Source organism: Stegostoma tigrinum, chromosome 6, assembly GCF_030684315.1.
Source record: "Stegostoma tigrinum isolate sSteTig4 chromosome 6, sSteTig4.hap1, whole genome shotgun sequence".
In the NCBI taxonomy this organism is placed as follows: Eukaryota; Metazoa; Chordata; class Chondrichthyes; order Orectolobiformes; family Stegostomatidae; genus Stegostoma; species Stegostoma tigrinum.
The window spans coordinates 43,358,172-43,371,796 of record NC_081359.1 but is presented as its reverse complement, the minus strand read 5'-3'; the positions used below and the strand labels follow the sequence as shown (position 1 = coordinate 43,371,796).

The following is a 13,625-nucleotide window of genomic DNA, read 5'->3' as shown; positions in this document are numbered from 1 at the left end:
AACTCTCGTCACATATGCTGTCGGACCTGCTGGGTTTCTCCGGGATTTTCATTTTAGATCAGATCTCTTGCATTTGCAGTGTTATTTGTGTATTTAAGCTGGTATGGGTTCAGCATTGAACAGCAATGGTTTTGTCCCCTCCTCCCAAGAAAACAAATCTTGCATTGTGTACATATTGACTGTTTTTCAAACTTGTTCTTTGGATATGGGTGTTACCAGCAAAGCCAGTGTTTATGCCCAGCCCACATTGCCTTTGGACTGAGTGCCTTGCTTAGACATTTCAGAGAGCAATTAAGAGTTAATTACATTGCTGTGGGTCTGGAATCACACGTAGGCCAGACCAAGTAAGGACGGCAGATTTCCTTCTCAAAAGGACATTAGTGTTCGATTTTTAGAGTAATTGATAATGGCCGCCTTCGCTAAGATTAATTTTTAAATCCAAATTTAATTAGGACGTAATTTTCTTTTCTGCAATTCCAGAAAGGGGCAGGTAGGATGGTAAGTTGTGGGGTTGCAATCATGCATTTTGGGAAATGATTAGCAGTCAGAGACTAGGCGGTGGGCATTGGGAGGAGTTGGATTATAATTGTAATGCAGCATGCTTGAACACTGAAGTAGAAGTAATAAATAGGATCGATAGTTTGGATATAGATCTAGAGGTTGGAGATGAAGAATTTGAGAGTGAGGAAGAGATTGGTGATCAGGCAAGACCTGAAGTTTAGAAATTTCAGGAGAAGGCTGGTGGGAATTTGGAGGGCACAGCAATGCCAATGGTTTTACTTTTCTTTGCAGACAAGGTTTCAGTTAGTTTCCTGACAAACTAAACCAATATAGAAATGGGAAGCTGAAACAGGTGTTGGATCATTTTAATCAAAACAAAGCACCTAAATGGCTGTTACAGTTGGATAAGGAACACTATTTCTTTGCCTTGACTCAGTTCGGTGACCACTGAGTTCTTGTCTTCATGTTAGCCAAGATGCAGCTTCTGTAGCTTTGCAAAGTCCCTGTTTTTACAATGTAATTTCACAGTAAAATTTTCCAATGAATGGCAATATTTAATGATGAGTAATCCAGCATTTTTATATGCAGAAAGTTAACTTGTCATATGGAATCTACAGAATTTCGTATTTCCTTGGGTACCAAGCTAGCTGCGACCATCAGTGGAATTTTGGTGGGCCTTGTCTTGTTAGCTGTACTGCTGATGCTATTTCTGCAACAACGAAAGAAGAGAGGTTATGAACCTTTGTTAGGTTCAGAATTTTCCAACAAGATGTACATTGAAGAAGCTTAGTTTATGCAGCTGATTATTAATAGTAATCTCTTATTCCTACTGCATTGTATAAAAGCACAATGGAGAGCATATAAAAATTTATAGCTTGTTTTCTGTCGGCATTGCTGTAATGCAATATCATATGATACAAAATGTTTGTAGAATCTGATGAATTTGTGCTTGATTCTTAGCATGATCAAATCGGTTTATCAATGATGAGAAAAGAACTGATTCATCAATTAGGAAGAATCTGCAGTTTTTACTGTCTCTTTACGATGATACATGATTTAGAGCTTGTTGGGATGTAATTGGCAAGGTTTGCCCGCTGTGGTTTTTGCTGAGCAGCCTTCTTAAAAGCTGATTAGATCTTGATTTTCAAAGCATTTTCAAAACCAAAATGTAGCTGCAGTAAGAATGAAATTCTAATTCATATTTTGTATTTCCAGTGTATGATACTGTCATGACTAAGGTTGTAGGAATACACTGTCTTTCTCTACTTCTACAGGTCACACAATGGATTTTAATGTTTACTCAGTGACCAGTATGGTCAATCATATACTTCATTAGTTTAAGTCTGAAAAAGAAAATTACATCAACCAGATTTCTTTTATATCAACAAAATTATTGAATCATTATAAGATTCATTCAACAAAGGTATAATGTTGGTTAACATATATTTTAAAAATAAATATTGTGCTTTAAGTAACCTAACACAAATTAACTTTATCTGCTTGTACCAACATTAAAAGAAAACGTTAGCAATTATGCAATGTTAAAAAAGAAGAAAATAAGATATGAAATGTTCTAGGTAGTTGTGGTTTGGCGTTCAGGTACAAGTATACAGATGTCATTAGACCCGTGTAGTTGTTACTGGATGATTTCAGAAGCAACACATTCAGGAGATGTTGTCATGCTTCTCAGAAAAATGGCTGCAACAGATTTTCCAGCTGTGCCATCTGGCTCTCAAAAAAGCTTTTTCCAAGAAAAGTTGAGAAAGGCTGTCTCAGATAGCTTCTCGATTAGCAGACTGCACCCAACTACCATTTCTGAACAAAATGCAAACTATCACTGAGAAATGACTGACAAGCATAATCCCTGACATGTGACTCCCTGTTCCTTTGTTCAAGCAGTTCCAGAGTGTATAAGAATCTGATTGTTTGTTTGTTTGTTTGTTTCACTCAATTGTCTCTTCCAATATGTGCTTGAAGGAAAGATCAAAAGTTCAAAAAATTCAATGATCTTTTCAAAAAAAGAAGTCAATGCATCTCCGCAGTCTTTCATACGAGCAAATTTTCACAATATTTTAACCCTGAGTCTGGATAAAACAATAATCTTCGTAACAATAGGTGTTTTAAAAGTGAACATATAGCAGATATTAGTCCAGCACATTATTCCAATTTATGTGCAAGTTCCTTTGTGGCATGTACTGTGGTGAAATTATAAAGAGGTGTTTCTCTGAAATATCAGAGATAATGGGAACTGCAGATGCTGGAGAATTCTCTCCCTATTTATTCCAGTTCCCTCTCCCCATCCCCCTCTCTGATGAAGGGTCTAGGCCCGAAACGTCAGCTTTTGTGCTCCTGAGATGCTGCTTGGCCTGCTGTGTTCATCCATTTCTCTGAAATATGTCAGTTTTATGATCCAAAATGTAACTGAACAGACTGCCAATAAATGAAATTCCTCCCTTTTTATGTCTCACTGCTTTCTTATGTAGTCATAGGGTGAAATTTTAATTTCACCCTGAGGCAGATGTCTAGTTTTATTGGCAGGAAGATGTGTTGTGAAATCCTGCTGCCTTCTCAGTTGCCCCTAATTTAGGATTGAGGCAGGAAGAAAACATGGTGAATGATAAGACATGGGATCCCTGTTGTTAACCACTCATTGAGATACGCTGTATGAAGTAGAGGAACCTGAAGGAAGCTAACCTCTGATATAATTCAAGTGTGAAGCTGGATGAACACAGCAGGCCATGCAGCATCAGAGGAGCAGGAAAGTTGATGTTGCGGGTCGAGACCCTTCTTCAGAAATACGGGAGGGGAAGGGGATTTTGAAATAAATAGGGAGGGAGGAGGAGGTGGATAGAAGATGGATAAAGGAGAAGATAAGGTGAGAGGAGACAGACAGGTCAAAGAGGCGGGGTTAGAGCAAGTGAAGGTGAATGTAGGTAGGGAGTTATGGAGGTGATAGGTCAGTGCAGAGAGGACAGACACGTCAAGGAGGCAGGATGAGGTTAATGGGTAGGAGATGGGGGTGGGGCTTGAGGTAGGAGACATGGTTAGGGAGGCGGGGACTAGCCGGGCTGGTTTTGGGATGTGGTTGGGGGAGGGGAGATTTTGAAGCTTGTGAATTCTACATTGATATCCTTGGGCAGCAGGGTTCCCAAGTGAAATATGAGATAGTTGCCACCCAGGTTGTTAGGGTTGTAAGAAGGCGTACGGTGTGTTAGGTTTTATTGGTAGAGGGATTGAGTTTCAGAGCCATGAGGTCATGTTGCAGCTGTACAAAACTCTGGTACGGCCGCACTAGGGAGTATTGCTTACAGTTCTGGTCGCCGCATTATAGAAAGGGTGTGGAAGCACTGGAAAGGGTGCAGAGGAGATTTACCAGGATGTTGCCTAGTACGGAGGGAAGGTTTTATGAGGAAAGGCTGAGGGACTTAGGCTGATTTTTATGGAGAGAAGAAGGTTAAGAGGTGACTTTATAGAGACATATAAGATGATCAGAGGATTAAATAGGGTGGACGGTGAGAGCCTTTTTCCTTGGATGGTGATGGCTCGCATGAGAGGACATACCTTTAAATTGAGGGGTGATAGATATAGAACAGATGTCAGAGGTAGGTTCTTTACTCAGACAGTAGATTATATTAGATTGCCTGCAGTGTGGAAACAGGCCATTCGGCCCAACAAGTCCATACCCCCCCTTGAAGCATCCCACCCAGACCCATCCCCCTATAACCCACACACCCCTGAACACTATGGGTAATTTAGCCTGGCCAATCCATCTAGCCTGCACATCTTTGGACTGTGGGAGGAAACCGGAGCACCCGGAGGAAACCCATGCAGACATGGGGAGAATGTGCAAACTCCACACGGACAGTCACCCGAGGCTGGAATCAAACCCAGGTCCCTGATGCTGCGGGGCTACAGTGCTAACCAATGAGCCACCACGCTGCCCGAGGTAGTAAGGGTGTGGAATGCCCTGCCTGAAACAGTAGTAGACTCACCAAATTTAAGGGCATTTAAATGGTCATTGGATAAACATAAGGATGATAATGGAATAGTGTAGGTTAGATGGGCTTCAGATTGGTTTCACAGCTCAGTGCAACATCGAGGGCCAAAGGGCCTGTACTGCACTGTAATGTTCCATGTTCCATACTGTTTCTGCATTTTTCGGGCTAGCCTCTTTCCTTTTTTGTAGATTCCAAACCTCTCATCCCCACTTTGCTGGAACCTCATTGGAAACTCTTGCTCTCTGCCCTACTTACCTCTCTCTGAGGATTCTATCAATAATCAACATCAAAGGACCCAGTCCATTATCAGCAATGATCCTCAGTCTTGGTGGCACTGTCAGTGCTGTCGAGTTGCCAGCCTTGCGTTAGTTTGCTGTTTTCACTTGTGCTGGAGGGGTGGGTGTGGGATGTTTGCCCCATACCGAATGGATTAGTGAGTCTTGGCAGTTGGGTTCTGTTGCCAAGTAGGCATTTTATTCTTTTAAAAAACCCCAAAGAACTGCAGATGCTGGAAATCAGAAACAAAAGCAAACATTGCTGGAAAAAGTCTGCAGATAGCACAGCATCTGTGGAGAGAAAGCCAAGTTAATGTTTCAAGTCTAGTGGCCCTTCTTCAGCACTGGTTGTTGCTAGGAAAAGATTGGTATATATGCTAAAGGAATTGAGGGGGACAGGGAGGAGGAAATGCTAGATGGAGATGGAACCTTAAGAGACAAAGAAAAACAGTTGGGTAGATAAAGGAATGTGAGAAGGGCAGCCTGGGTGAATCAATAGCTGTTAATGATGATCGTTAGTGTGACTGACAATAGATTTGTGGTAGTAAGCTATGTGACGACAAGGCCTGGGGTTTGGTGGATTGGGGTAAGGACATGGGAGAAGTTGCTCAGGCTCTAAAATTATTGAACTCGATATTGAGACCTGAAAGCTGCAGGGTCCCAAGTAGAAAATGAGAGCTTGCGTTGAGCTTTGCGTGAGCACTGCAGCAAGCCTGACACAGAAATGTAGGCCAGGGAAAACAGTGGTGTGTTGAACTGGCAGGCAACAGGAAGCTCAGGATTATTTTTGCAGACAAAACGTAGGTGTTCTGCAAAGCAGTCGCTCAGTCTGCATTTGTTTCCCCAATGTAGAGCAGACCACATTGTGAGCAGTGAAAACAGTAGATCTTATTGAGTGACGCGCACAGAAAAAGCTGCTGCACTTGTAAGATGCATAGGGGGCCTTGGATAGTGAGGAGGGAGGAATTAAACGTAAGAGTTGTAACTTCTGCAATTGCATGGCAAGGTACTGTGGGGGTTATGGGGAGGTTTTGGGAGTTGAGAAAGAGTGGACCAAGGTGACCCAGAAGAAACGGTCTTTGTGAAAGGCCAGCGAGGGAGAGAGGGTAATATATGTCCAGTGGTGGCAATCCTGGTGGAGGTGGTGAAAATGGCGGCTAATGATCCTTTTGACATGGATGCTGGTGGGATGGTTGTTGAAGTTCGTCGACCCTATATTGTGGGAGGGAAGAAAAAGGGTGACAGCTGAAGTGTTGGAGATGGATTGGATGTGACTGAGGGTTCTGTTAACTACAGTGGTGACGAATCCTCAGCTGAGGAAGGAGGTGAACATATTGAAGGCCCACCAGAACAGATGCAATGGAAAAGGGGAAACTGGAAGACTGGAATAGAGTATCTACAGGAAACAGGGTGCAGGGATGTATAGTTAAGGTAACTATGGGAGTTGTTGGGTTTGTTGTGGAATTTGGTGGTCAGACCATCTATAGGATTTGAAATAGAGACATCGAGGAAGGGAAGGGAGGAGTTAAAGGTGGAGCAGGTGAAGAAGAGAGTGGGGAGGAAACTGGAAGCAAAATTGATAAACTTTTCCAATTCTGGATGGGAAAGGAAAGCAGCACTGATGATGTTGTCAACTTGCCAGATGGGGGCTTGAATAGGACTTGATTGAGGGAGGCCAGATGGCGACGGTTGGTGAAGGATGGAATGGTTCAGGTGTTGTTTTTTTCCAGAAAGAAGTGGAGAGCATTGAGGCCATCCTGATGGGGGATAGACGTGTAAGGGATTCCATGTCCGTGATGAAGAAGAGGGGCTAGAGACTGCAAACTGGAAATTCTTAAACTGATGTAAAGCGTCAGAAGAATTGCAAATGTAAGTTGGAATGGACTTGAACAAGGGAAGAAGAAATTGAGTTGAGGAATGAGTCTTCTAGAGTAGGAGCAGGTAAAAAGAACAGGTTTGACTGGACAGTCCTGTTTGTGGATTTCCATCAGTCATACTGCCCTGCCATATTCTGATAATTTTCAGATTCATTGTCTTAAGTGTTCATTAAATGTACTTTTGATGTCTCTCACTGTGCCCATGCACCATTCTTGTAGACATCAGCTTTTCAGCAATTGCCATTTGTGAGTGAAGACGTTATTTCTTACTTTCACCTCTTGACCAGGCCCTAAATCTGAGTCTGCCTGTGTGATTAACTGATGGGAACAGATTATCTTTGTCTACCACAGGTCACAATTAGGCTTGTCAAGGGTTCCTATGTGACCCTGAGCTATTCTATGTGTGACTGCAAGAATTTGCAAGAAACGACTTCTCCAGCCAGAGGTCAGCTCCCAGTAGGCAAGAAAGATGGAAGAGAAGTAATTCTGTGAGCAGGGAGCCACACAACCTCAGTGGACAAATATAGCCTGAGATCCGGGGCCACAGATCTTTTTGCTTTCCATTTTTGCAGCAGCAGCGGGAGCAGTGAGAGCGAGGACCAGGGAGCTGCTGGGAAGGTAAATTAGTCCTTTAAAATCTTACCTCGTGAATAGGCGGAGTGCATGCTGAGTAGGAGCAGACTTGGGATGGCTGAGTTAGTGAGGTAATAATTTTGGGCGGTGGCTTTACCTGAAACACTACTTAAGTAATGTCTCCCACCCATCCTCTAACCAAAAGAAAAGGCTTTGAGTGCCATTTTGGTAAGGTTTACTACTTTTCTTTTCAATAGTCTGGGAATTCAGAACAGTAGGAATGGATGTTAGGTCAGTTGCATGCTCCTCCTCTAGAATGTGGGAGGTAAGGGTCACCATTAGTGTCCCCACTGACTTCATCTGCGGAAAGTGCTCCCAGATCTAGTTCCTTGAAAACCGCATGAGGGAACTTGAATTGGAGCTGTATGAACTTCAGATCATTCAGGAGGCTGAGGGGGTAATTGAGAGAAGTTACAGGGAGGTAGTCACACCTCAGGTACAGGAAAAAGGTAGATGGGTTACAGTCAGGAGACAGAAAGGGAACAGGCAGACAGTGCAGGGATCCCCTGTGGCCGTTCCCCTCAATAACAAGTATACCGTTTAGGTACCTCTCCACCTATCTTCTCTTCTATCCATCTTCGGTCCGTCTCCCCCTCTTTCCGTATTTATTTCAGAACCCTCTCCCCATCCCCCTCTCTGATGAAGGGTCTAGGCCCGAAACGTCAGCTTTTGTGCTCCTGAGATGCTGCTTGGCCTGCTGTGTTCATCCAGCTACACACTTTGTTATCTTATACCGTTTAGGATACTGTTGGTGGGGATGACTTATCAGGAGTAAGCTGTGGGGTACAGGTCTCTGGCACAGGAGTCTGTCCCTGTTGATCAGAAGGGAAGGGGGGAGAGAAGGAGAGTATTAGCCATTGGGGAGTCCATAGTTAGGGGGACGGATAGGAGATTCTGTGGAAATGAGAGAGACTCGTGGTTGGTGTATTGCCTCCCAGGTGCCAGGGTCCATGATGTCTCGGATTGTGTTTTTGGGATCCTAAAGGGGGAGGGGGATCAGCCCTAATTCACTGTCCACATAGGCACCAACGACATAGGTAGGAAAAGCAATGGGGATGTAAGGCAGAAATTCAAGGAGCTAGGGTGGAAGCTTAGAGCTAGAACAAGCAGAGTTGTTATCTCTGGTTTGTTACCCGTGCCATATGCTAGCAAGGCAAGGTATAGGGAGAGAGAGCAGTTGAACTTGTGGCTACAGGGATGGTGCAAGAGGAAGGGATTCAGATACCTGGATAATTGGTGCTCATTCTGGGGCAGGTGGGACCTCTACAAACAGGATGGTCTACACCTGAACCAGAGGGGTACTTATATCCTGGGGGGGAAATTTGCTAATGCTCTTCGGTAGGGTTTAAACTAATTCAGCAGGGGGACAGGAACTTGAATTGTAGTTCCACTGAACATGAGGCTGAGAGTAGTGAGATCATGAATAAGGTTTTAAGGTTGCAGGAATGCACCGGCAGGCAGGAAGGTAGTTTGAAGTCTGTCTGCTTCAACGCCAGGAGCATCCAGAATAAGGTGGGTGAACTTGCAGCATGAGTTGGTACCTGGGACTTCGATGTTGTAGCCTTTTCAGAGACATGGATAGAGCAGGGATAGGAAGGGTTGTTGCAGATTCTGGGATTTAGGTGTTTCAGTAAGATCAGGGAAGGTGGTAAAGGGGGGAGGCGTGGCATTGTCAGCCAAATACAGTATTACTGTGGCAGAAAGGATGTTTGATGATGTCTTGTCTGCTGAGGTAGTATGGGCTGAGGTTAGAAACAGGAAAGGAAAGGTCACCTGCTTGGATAAGCATATGGATGATGATGGGATAGTGTAGGGGGAGGGGCTTAGATTAGTTCACAGGTCGGCGCAACATCAAGGGCTGAAGGGCCTGTTCTGCGCTGTATTGTTCTATGTTCTATGTTCACCCTGTTGGTGGCTTTCTATAAGCCTCCAAAAGTTCCAGAGATGTAGAGGAAAGGATTGCAAAGATGATTCTGGATAGGAGCAAAAGTAACGGGGTAGTTATTATGGGGGATTTTAACTTTCCAAATATTGACTGAAACTGCTATAGTTCAAGTGCTTTAGATGGGTCAGTTTTTGTCCAATGTGTACAGGAGGGTTTCCTGACACAGTATGTAGATAGGCCAACAAGGGGTGAGGCCACATTGGATTTGGTACTGGGTAATGAACCAGGCCAGGTGTTAGATTTGGAGGTAGGTGAGCACTTCGGTGATAGTGACCACAATTTGGTTACCTTTACTTTAGCGATGGAAAGGTTTAGGTATGTACTGCAGGGCAAGAGTTATTGTTGAGGGAAAGGCAATTAGGCAAGATTTAGGGTGTATAGGATGGGGAAGGAAATGCAGGGGCTAGGTAGAATTGAAATGTGGAGCTTGTTCAAAGAACAGCTACTGCGTGTCCTTGATAAGTATGTACTTGTTAGGCAGGGAGGAACTGGTCGAGTAAGGGTACAGTGGCTTTCTAAAAAAGTTGAATCGCTTGTCAAGACGAAGAAGGAAGTTTATGTAAAGTTGAGGTGTGAAGGCTCAGGGGCGCTTGAGAGTTACAAGTTAGTCAGGAAGGACCTAAAGAGAGAGCTAAAACAAGTCAGGATGGGACATGAGACGTCTTTGGCAGGTAGGATCAAGGAAAACCCTAAAGCTTTCTATAGGTATATCAGGAATAAAAGAATGACTAGAGTAAGATTATGGCCACTCAAGGACAGTAGTAGGAAGCTGTGCGAGGAGTCTGAAGAGATAGGAGAGGCGCTAAGTGAATATTTCTTGTCAGTATTCACACAGGAAAAAGACAATGTTGTCGAGGAGAATACTGAGATACAGGCTATTAGACTAGAAGGGATTGAGGTTCATAAGGAGGAGGTGTTAGCAATTCTGGCAAGTGTGAAAATAGATAAGTCCCCTGGGCTGGATGGGATTTATCCTAGGATTCTCTGGGAAGCTAGGGAGGAGATTGCGGACCCTTTAGCTTTGATCTATATGTTGCTATTGTCTACAGGAATATTGCCAGAAGACTAGAGGATAGCAAATGTTGTCCCCTTATTCAAGAAGAGGAGTAGAGACAACCCTGGTAATTACAGACCAGTGAGCCTTACTTCTGTTGTGGGTAAAGTGTTGGAAAGGATTATAAGAGATAGGATTTATAATCATCTAGAAAGGAATAATTTGATTAGGGATAGTCAACACAGTTTTGTGAAAGGTAGGTCATGCCTCATAAACCTTATTGAGTTCTTTGAAAAGGTGACCAAACAGGGTAAAGTGATTGATGTGGTGTGTATAGATTTCAGTAAAGAGTTTGTTAAGGTTCCCCATGGTAGGCTATTGCAGAAAATACGGAGGCGTGGGATTGAGGGTGATTTAGCGATTTGGATCAGAAATTGGCTAGCTGTAAGAAGACAGGAGGTAGTAGTTGATGGGAACTGTTTATCCTGGAGTTGTTACTGGTAGTGTACCACAAAGATCCATTTTGAGGCCACTGCTTTTTGTCATTTTTATAAATGACCTGGATGAGGGTGTAAAAGGATGGGTTAGTAAATTTGTGGATGACACTGAAGTCGATGGAGTTGTGGACAGTGCAGAAGGATGTTGTAGGTTACAGAGGGACATGGATAAGCTGCAGAGCTGGGCTGAGAGGTGGAAAATGGAGTTTAATGCAGAAAAGTGTGAGGTGATTAACTTTGGAAGGAGTAACAGGAATACAGAGTACCGGGCTAATGGTAAGATTCTTGGTACTGTGGATGAGCAGAGAGATCTCGGTGTCTATGTGCGTTGATCCCTGAAAGTTGCCACCCAGGTTGATGGGGTTGTTAAGAAGGCGTACTGTATGATAGATAACAAAGTGTGAAGCTGTATGAACACAGCAGGCCAAGCAGCATCTCAGGAGCACAAAAGCTGACGTTTCGGGCCTAGACCCTTCATCAGAGAAGGGGATTAGATTCCCTACAGTGCGGAAACAGGCCCTTCGGCCCAACAAGTCCACTCCGCCCCTTGAAGCATCCCACCCAGACCCATCCCCCTATAACCCACACACCCCTGAACACTATGGGCAATTTAGCATGGCTAATCCACCTGACCTGCACATCTTTGGACTGTGGGAGGAAACCGGAGCACCCGGAGGAAACCCACGCAGACAGGGGGAGAATGTGCAAACTCCACACAGACAGATAATAAAATGTGCGGCTGGATGAACACAGCAGGCGAAGCAACATCTCAGGAGCACAAAAGCTGACGTTTCGGGCCTAGACCCTTCATCAGAGAGGGGGATGGGGAGAGGGAGCTGGAATAAATAGGGAGAGAGGGGGAGGTGGACCAAAGATGGAGAGAAAAGTAGGTAGAGAGGAGAGTATAGGTGGGGAGGTAGGGTCAGTCCAGGGAAGATGGACAGGTCAAGGAGGCGGGATGAGGTCGTAGGTAGCAAATGGAGGTGCGGCTTGAGGTGGGAGGAAGGGATGGGTGAGAGGAAGAACAGGTTAGGGAAGCAGAGACAGGCTGGGCTGGTTTTGGGATGCAGTGGGGGGAGGGGACGAGCTGGACTGGTTTTGGTATGCAGTGGGGGAAGGGGAGATTTTGAAGCTTGTGAAGTCCACATTGATACCATTGGGCTGCAGAGTTCCCAAGCAGAATATGAGTTGCTGTTCTTGCAACCTTCGGGTGGCAGAAAACTTATAACCACACTGTGAAGACTTTCTGAAGACGGGGCCTGACCCGAAACATCAACTTTCCTGCTCCTCTGATACTACCTGGTCTGCCGTGTTCCTCCGGCTCGACACTCTGTTATCTCTGACTCCAGCATCGGCAGCTTTTACTATCCTCTGTTCAAACACAGGTGCCCACTGACATCCATTTATACATTATCTTTTGGAACAGAGGTGTCTTTGGACAGCAGGGTCTATGGCTGAATAATTCTCCTCAGGATACACTCTGCTCATTCCAAATGGGGAAGAGGGCTAGGAAAAAGTACTCTAAAACTGTTATACATTTTCTGGCTAGGGAACACATCCAGTGGAATCCTTTATAGTCAAAATGGCAATATCTCTGCCAGGGCCCAATAGATACTGACTCTCCTGGGACTGGAGAGTAGCCGGCCACTTGATCAGAGTTGGGACTTGCTCCTTCAATGGGGGGACAGTCTTTCCCTGAACAAGGTAACACCTGTCTAAAGTATTAAATGCCTGTTGGTCAGCTCACTGGAGGAGGGGCCAGTTTATTTGACAATATCAGTAGGTTGTGGGGTGGAAACCATAGCAATGTGTAAAACCTCCGTCAGTCAGACATTCTGTGTAAATGACTGTGTCAGAGCGAAAGTTGAGAATGGTGCGGCTGCAGTCTGAGACGTGAGAAAGGTGGATGACATATTCTGTTATTGCATGGCCATGCGGCTTACTGCCTATGTGGCAAAAGGGAACAGAAGCAGTTTAGATAAATGCCTGTGCAGTAGTGCAGCTAGATGAAAGGAACTGTGCAGTGTAGACATTGGAGAGAACATTAAAGGTTGTACCTAAGGAGCATTCAATTTCTCAGGTGATAAATCAACTAACCATAGACACACTTTAATGAACCATAAAAATGTTCATTGAATTACATGAAGTAGCCAATCTGCTTAACATGTTCTAAATTGAGCCTTTGCAATTGACTCGTGTGATAATGGCAAATGATCAGTGTCATTTGCCTGACACAGGTTGCTGCCAGTGATAAGCATAGACAAAGTGAGTGATGTGGATAGGTTTGCTCTTAATCTCCTCCAGATCATTGGGGATAACAGGTGGCCGTAAAAGAGAGATTCTGTATTCCTTTGCGTGTAACCATGATGTATGTTAACACCTTTGCTTTAAAAATAGAAACTGCACTTTTGTATCTCACTGAGACAACACCCAACGATCCAACACACAAAGCTACGTTCAATATTCAGTCATTTTTCAGATGTAATAACCAGATACTTTGACCCAGACTGAAATCCTCCTCGTCCTCTAAGATTAGCAAATGCTGAAAGTTTAAATAATTTAAGCATTTAGTACACTGTACAGTCTGGAGAGGCTGCAAAACAGCATATTAAATCTAAACAATCAACCTTAGCTTGGAGTGTTAAAATGCCAAATTAAATGCACAAGTGGAGATAGACAAAAATTAAAACAGAGAGGCTTAATTTGTATTTTTCATGAGGAAGATAAGAGGTTCCCTTATTCAACATTTTGTTGGCACTGATTATAGTGTTGTGAAAGCTGTAATGAAGCTGTGACTAACACATCAGAAAATAGCAGAAGAGACAGAATTTTTAGCACTTCTTAAGCAGCTAATGAGCCACTTAACCAGGAGAGATGTCAAGTAGCTTATTGATGCAGCTGTGGA

General features: G+C 44.0%; 1 protein-coding gene across 8 annotated transcripts in view; it reads left to right on the top strand.

Annotated features, from left to right (window-relative positions):
• Positions 1 to 13,625, top strand: part of dct (dopachrome tautomerase) — a 69,723-nt gene that overhangs the window by 39,038 nt on the left and 17,060 nt on the right. For 5 of the 8 annotated variants that reach the window (XM_059646519.1, XM_048533228.2, XM_048533233.2 and 2 more), the window contains one exon: positions 1,119 to 2,947. The exons of 1 other annotated variant lie outside the window; for it this stretch is intronic. In XM_059646519.1, the coding sequence (XP_059502502.1) occupies positions 1,119 to 1,291 (173 nt within the window). In that variant the 3' untranslated portion in view covers positions 1,292 to 2,947. Of the gene's footprint in view, positions 1 to 1,089; positions 2,948 to 6,504; positions 6,685 to 13,625 lie in introns of those variants that run through there. 2 more of the 8 variants (XM_048533230.2, XM_048533231.2) reach the window with 2 other exon arrangements.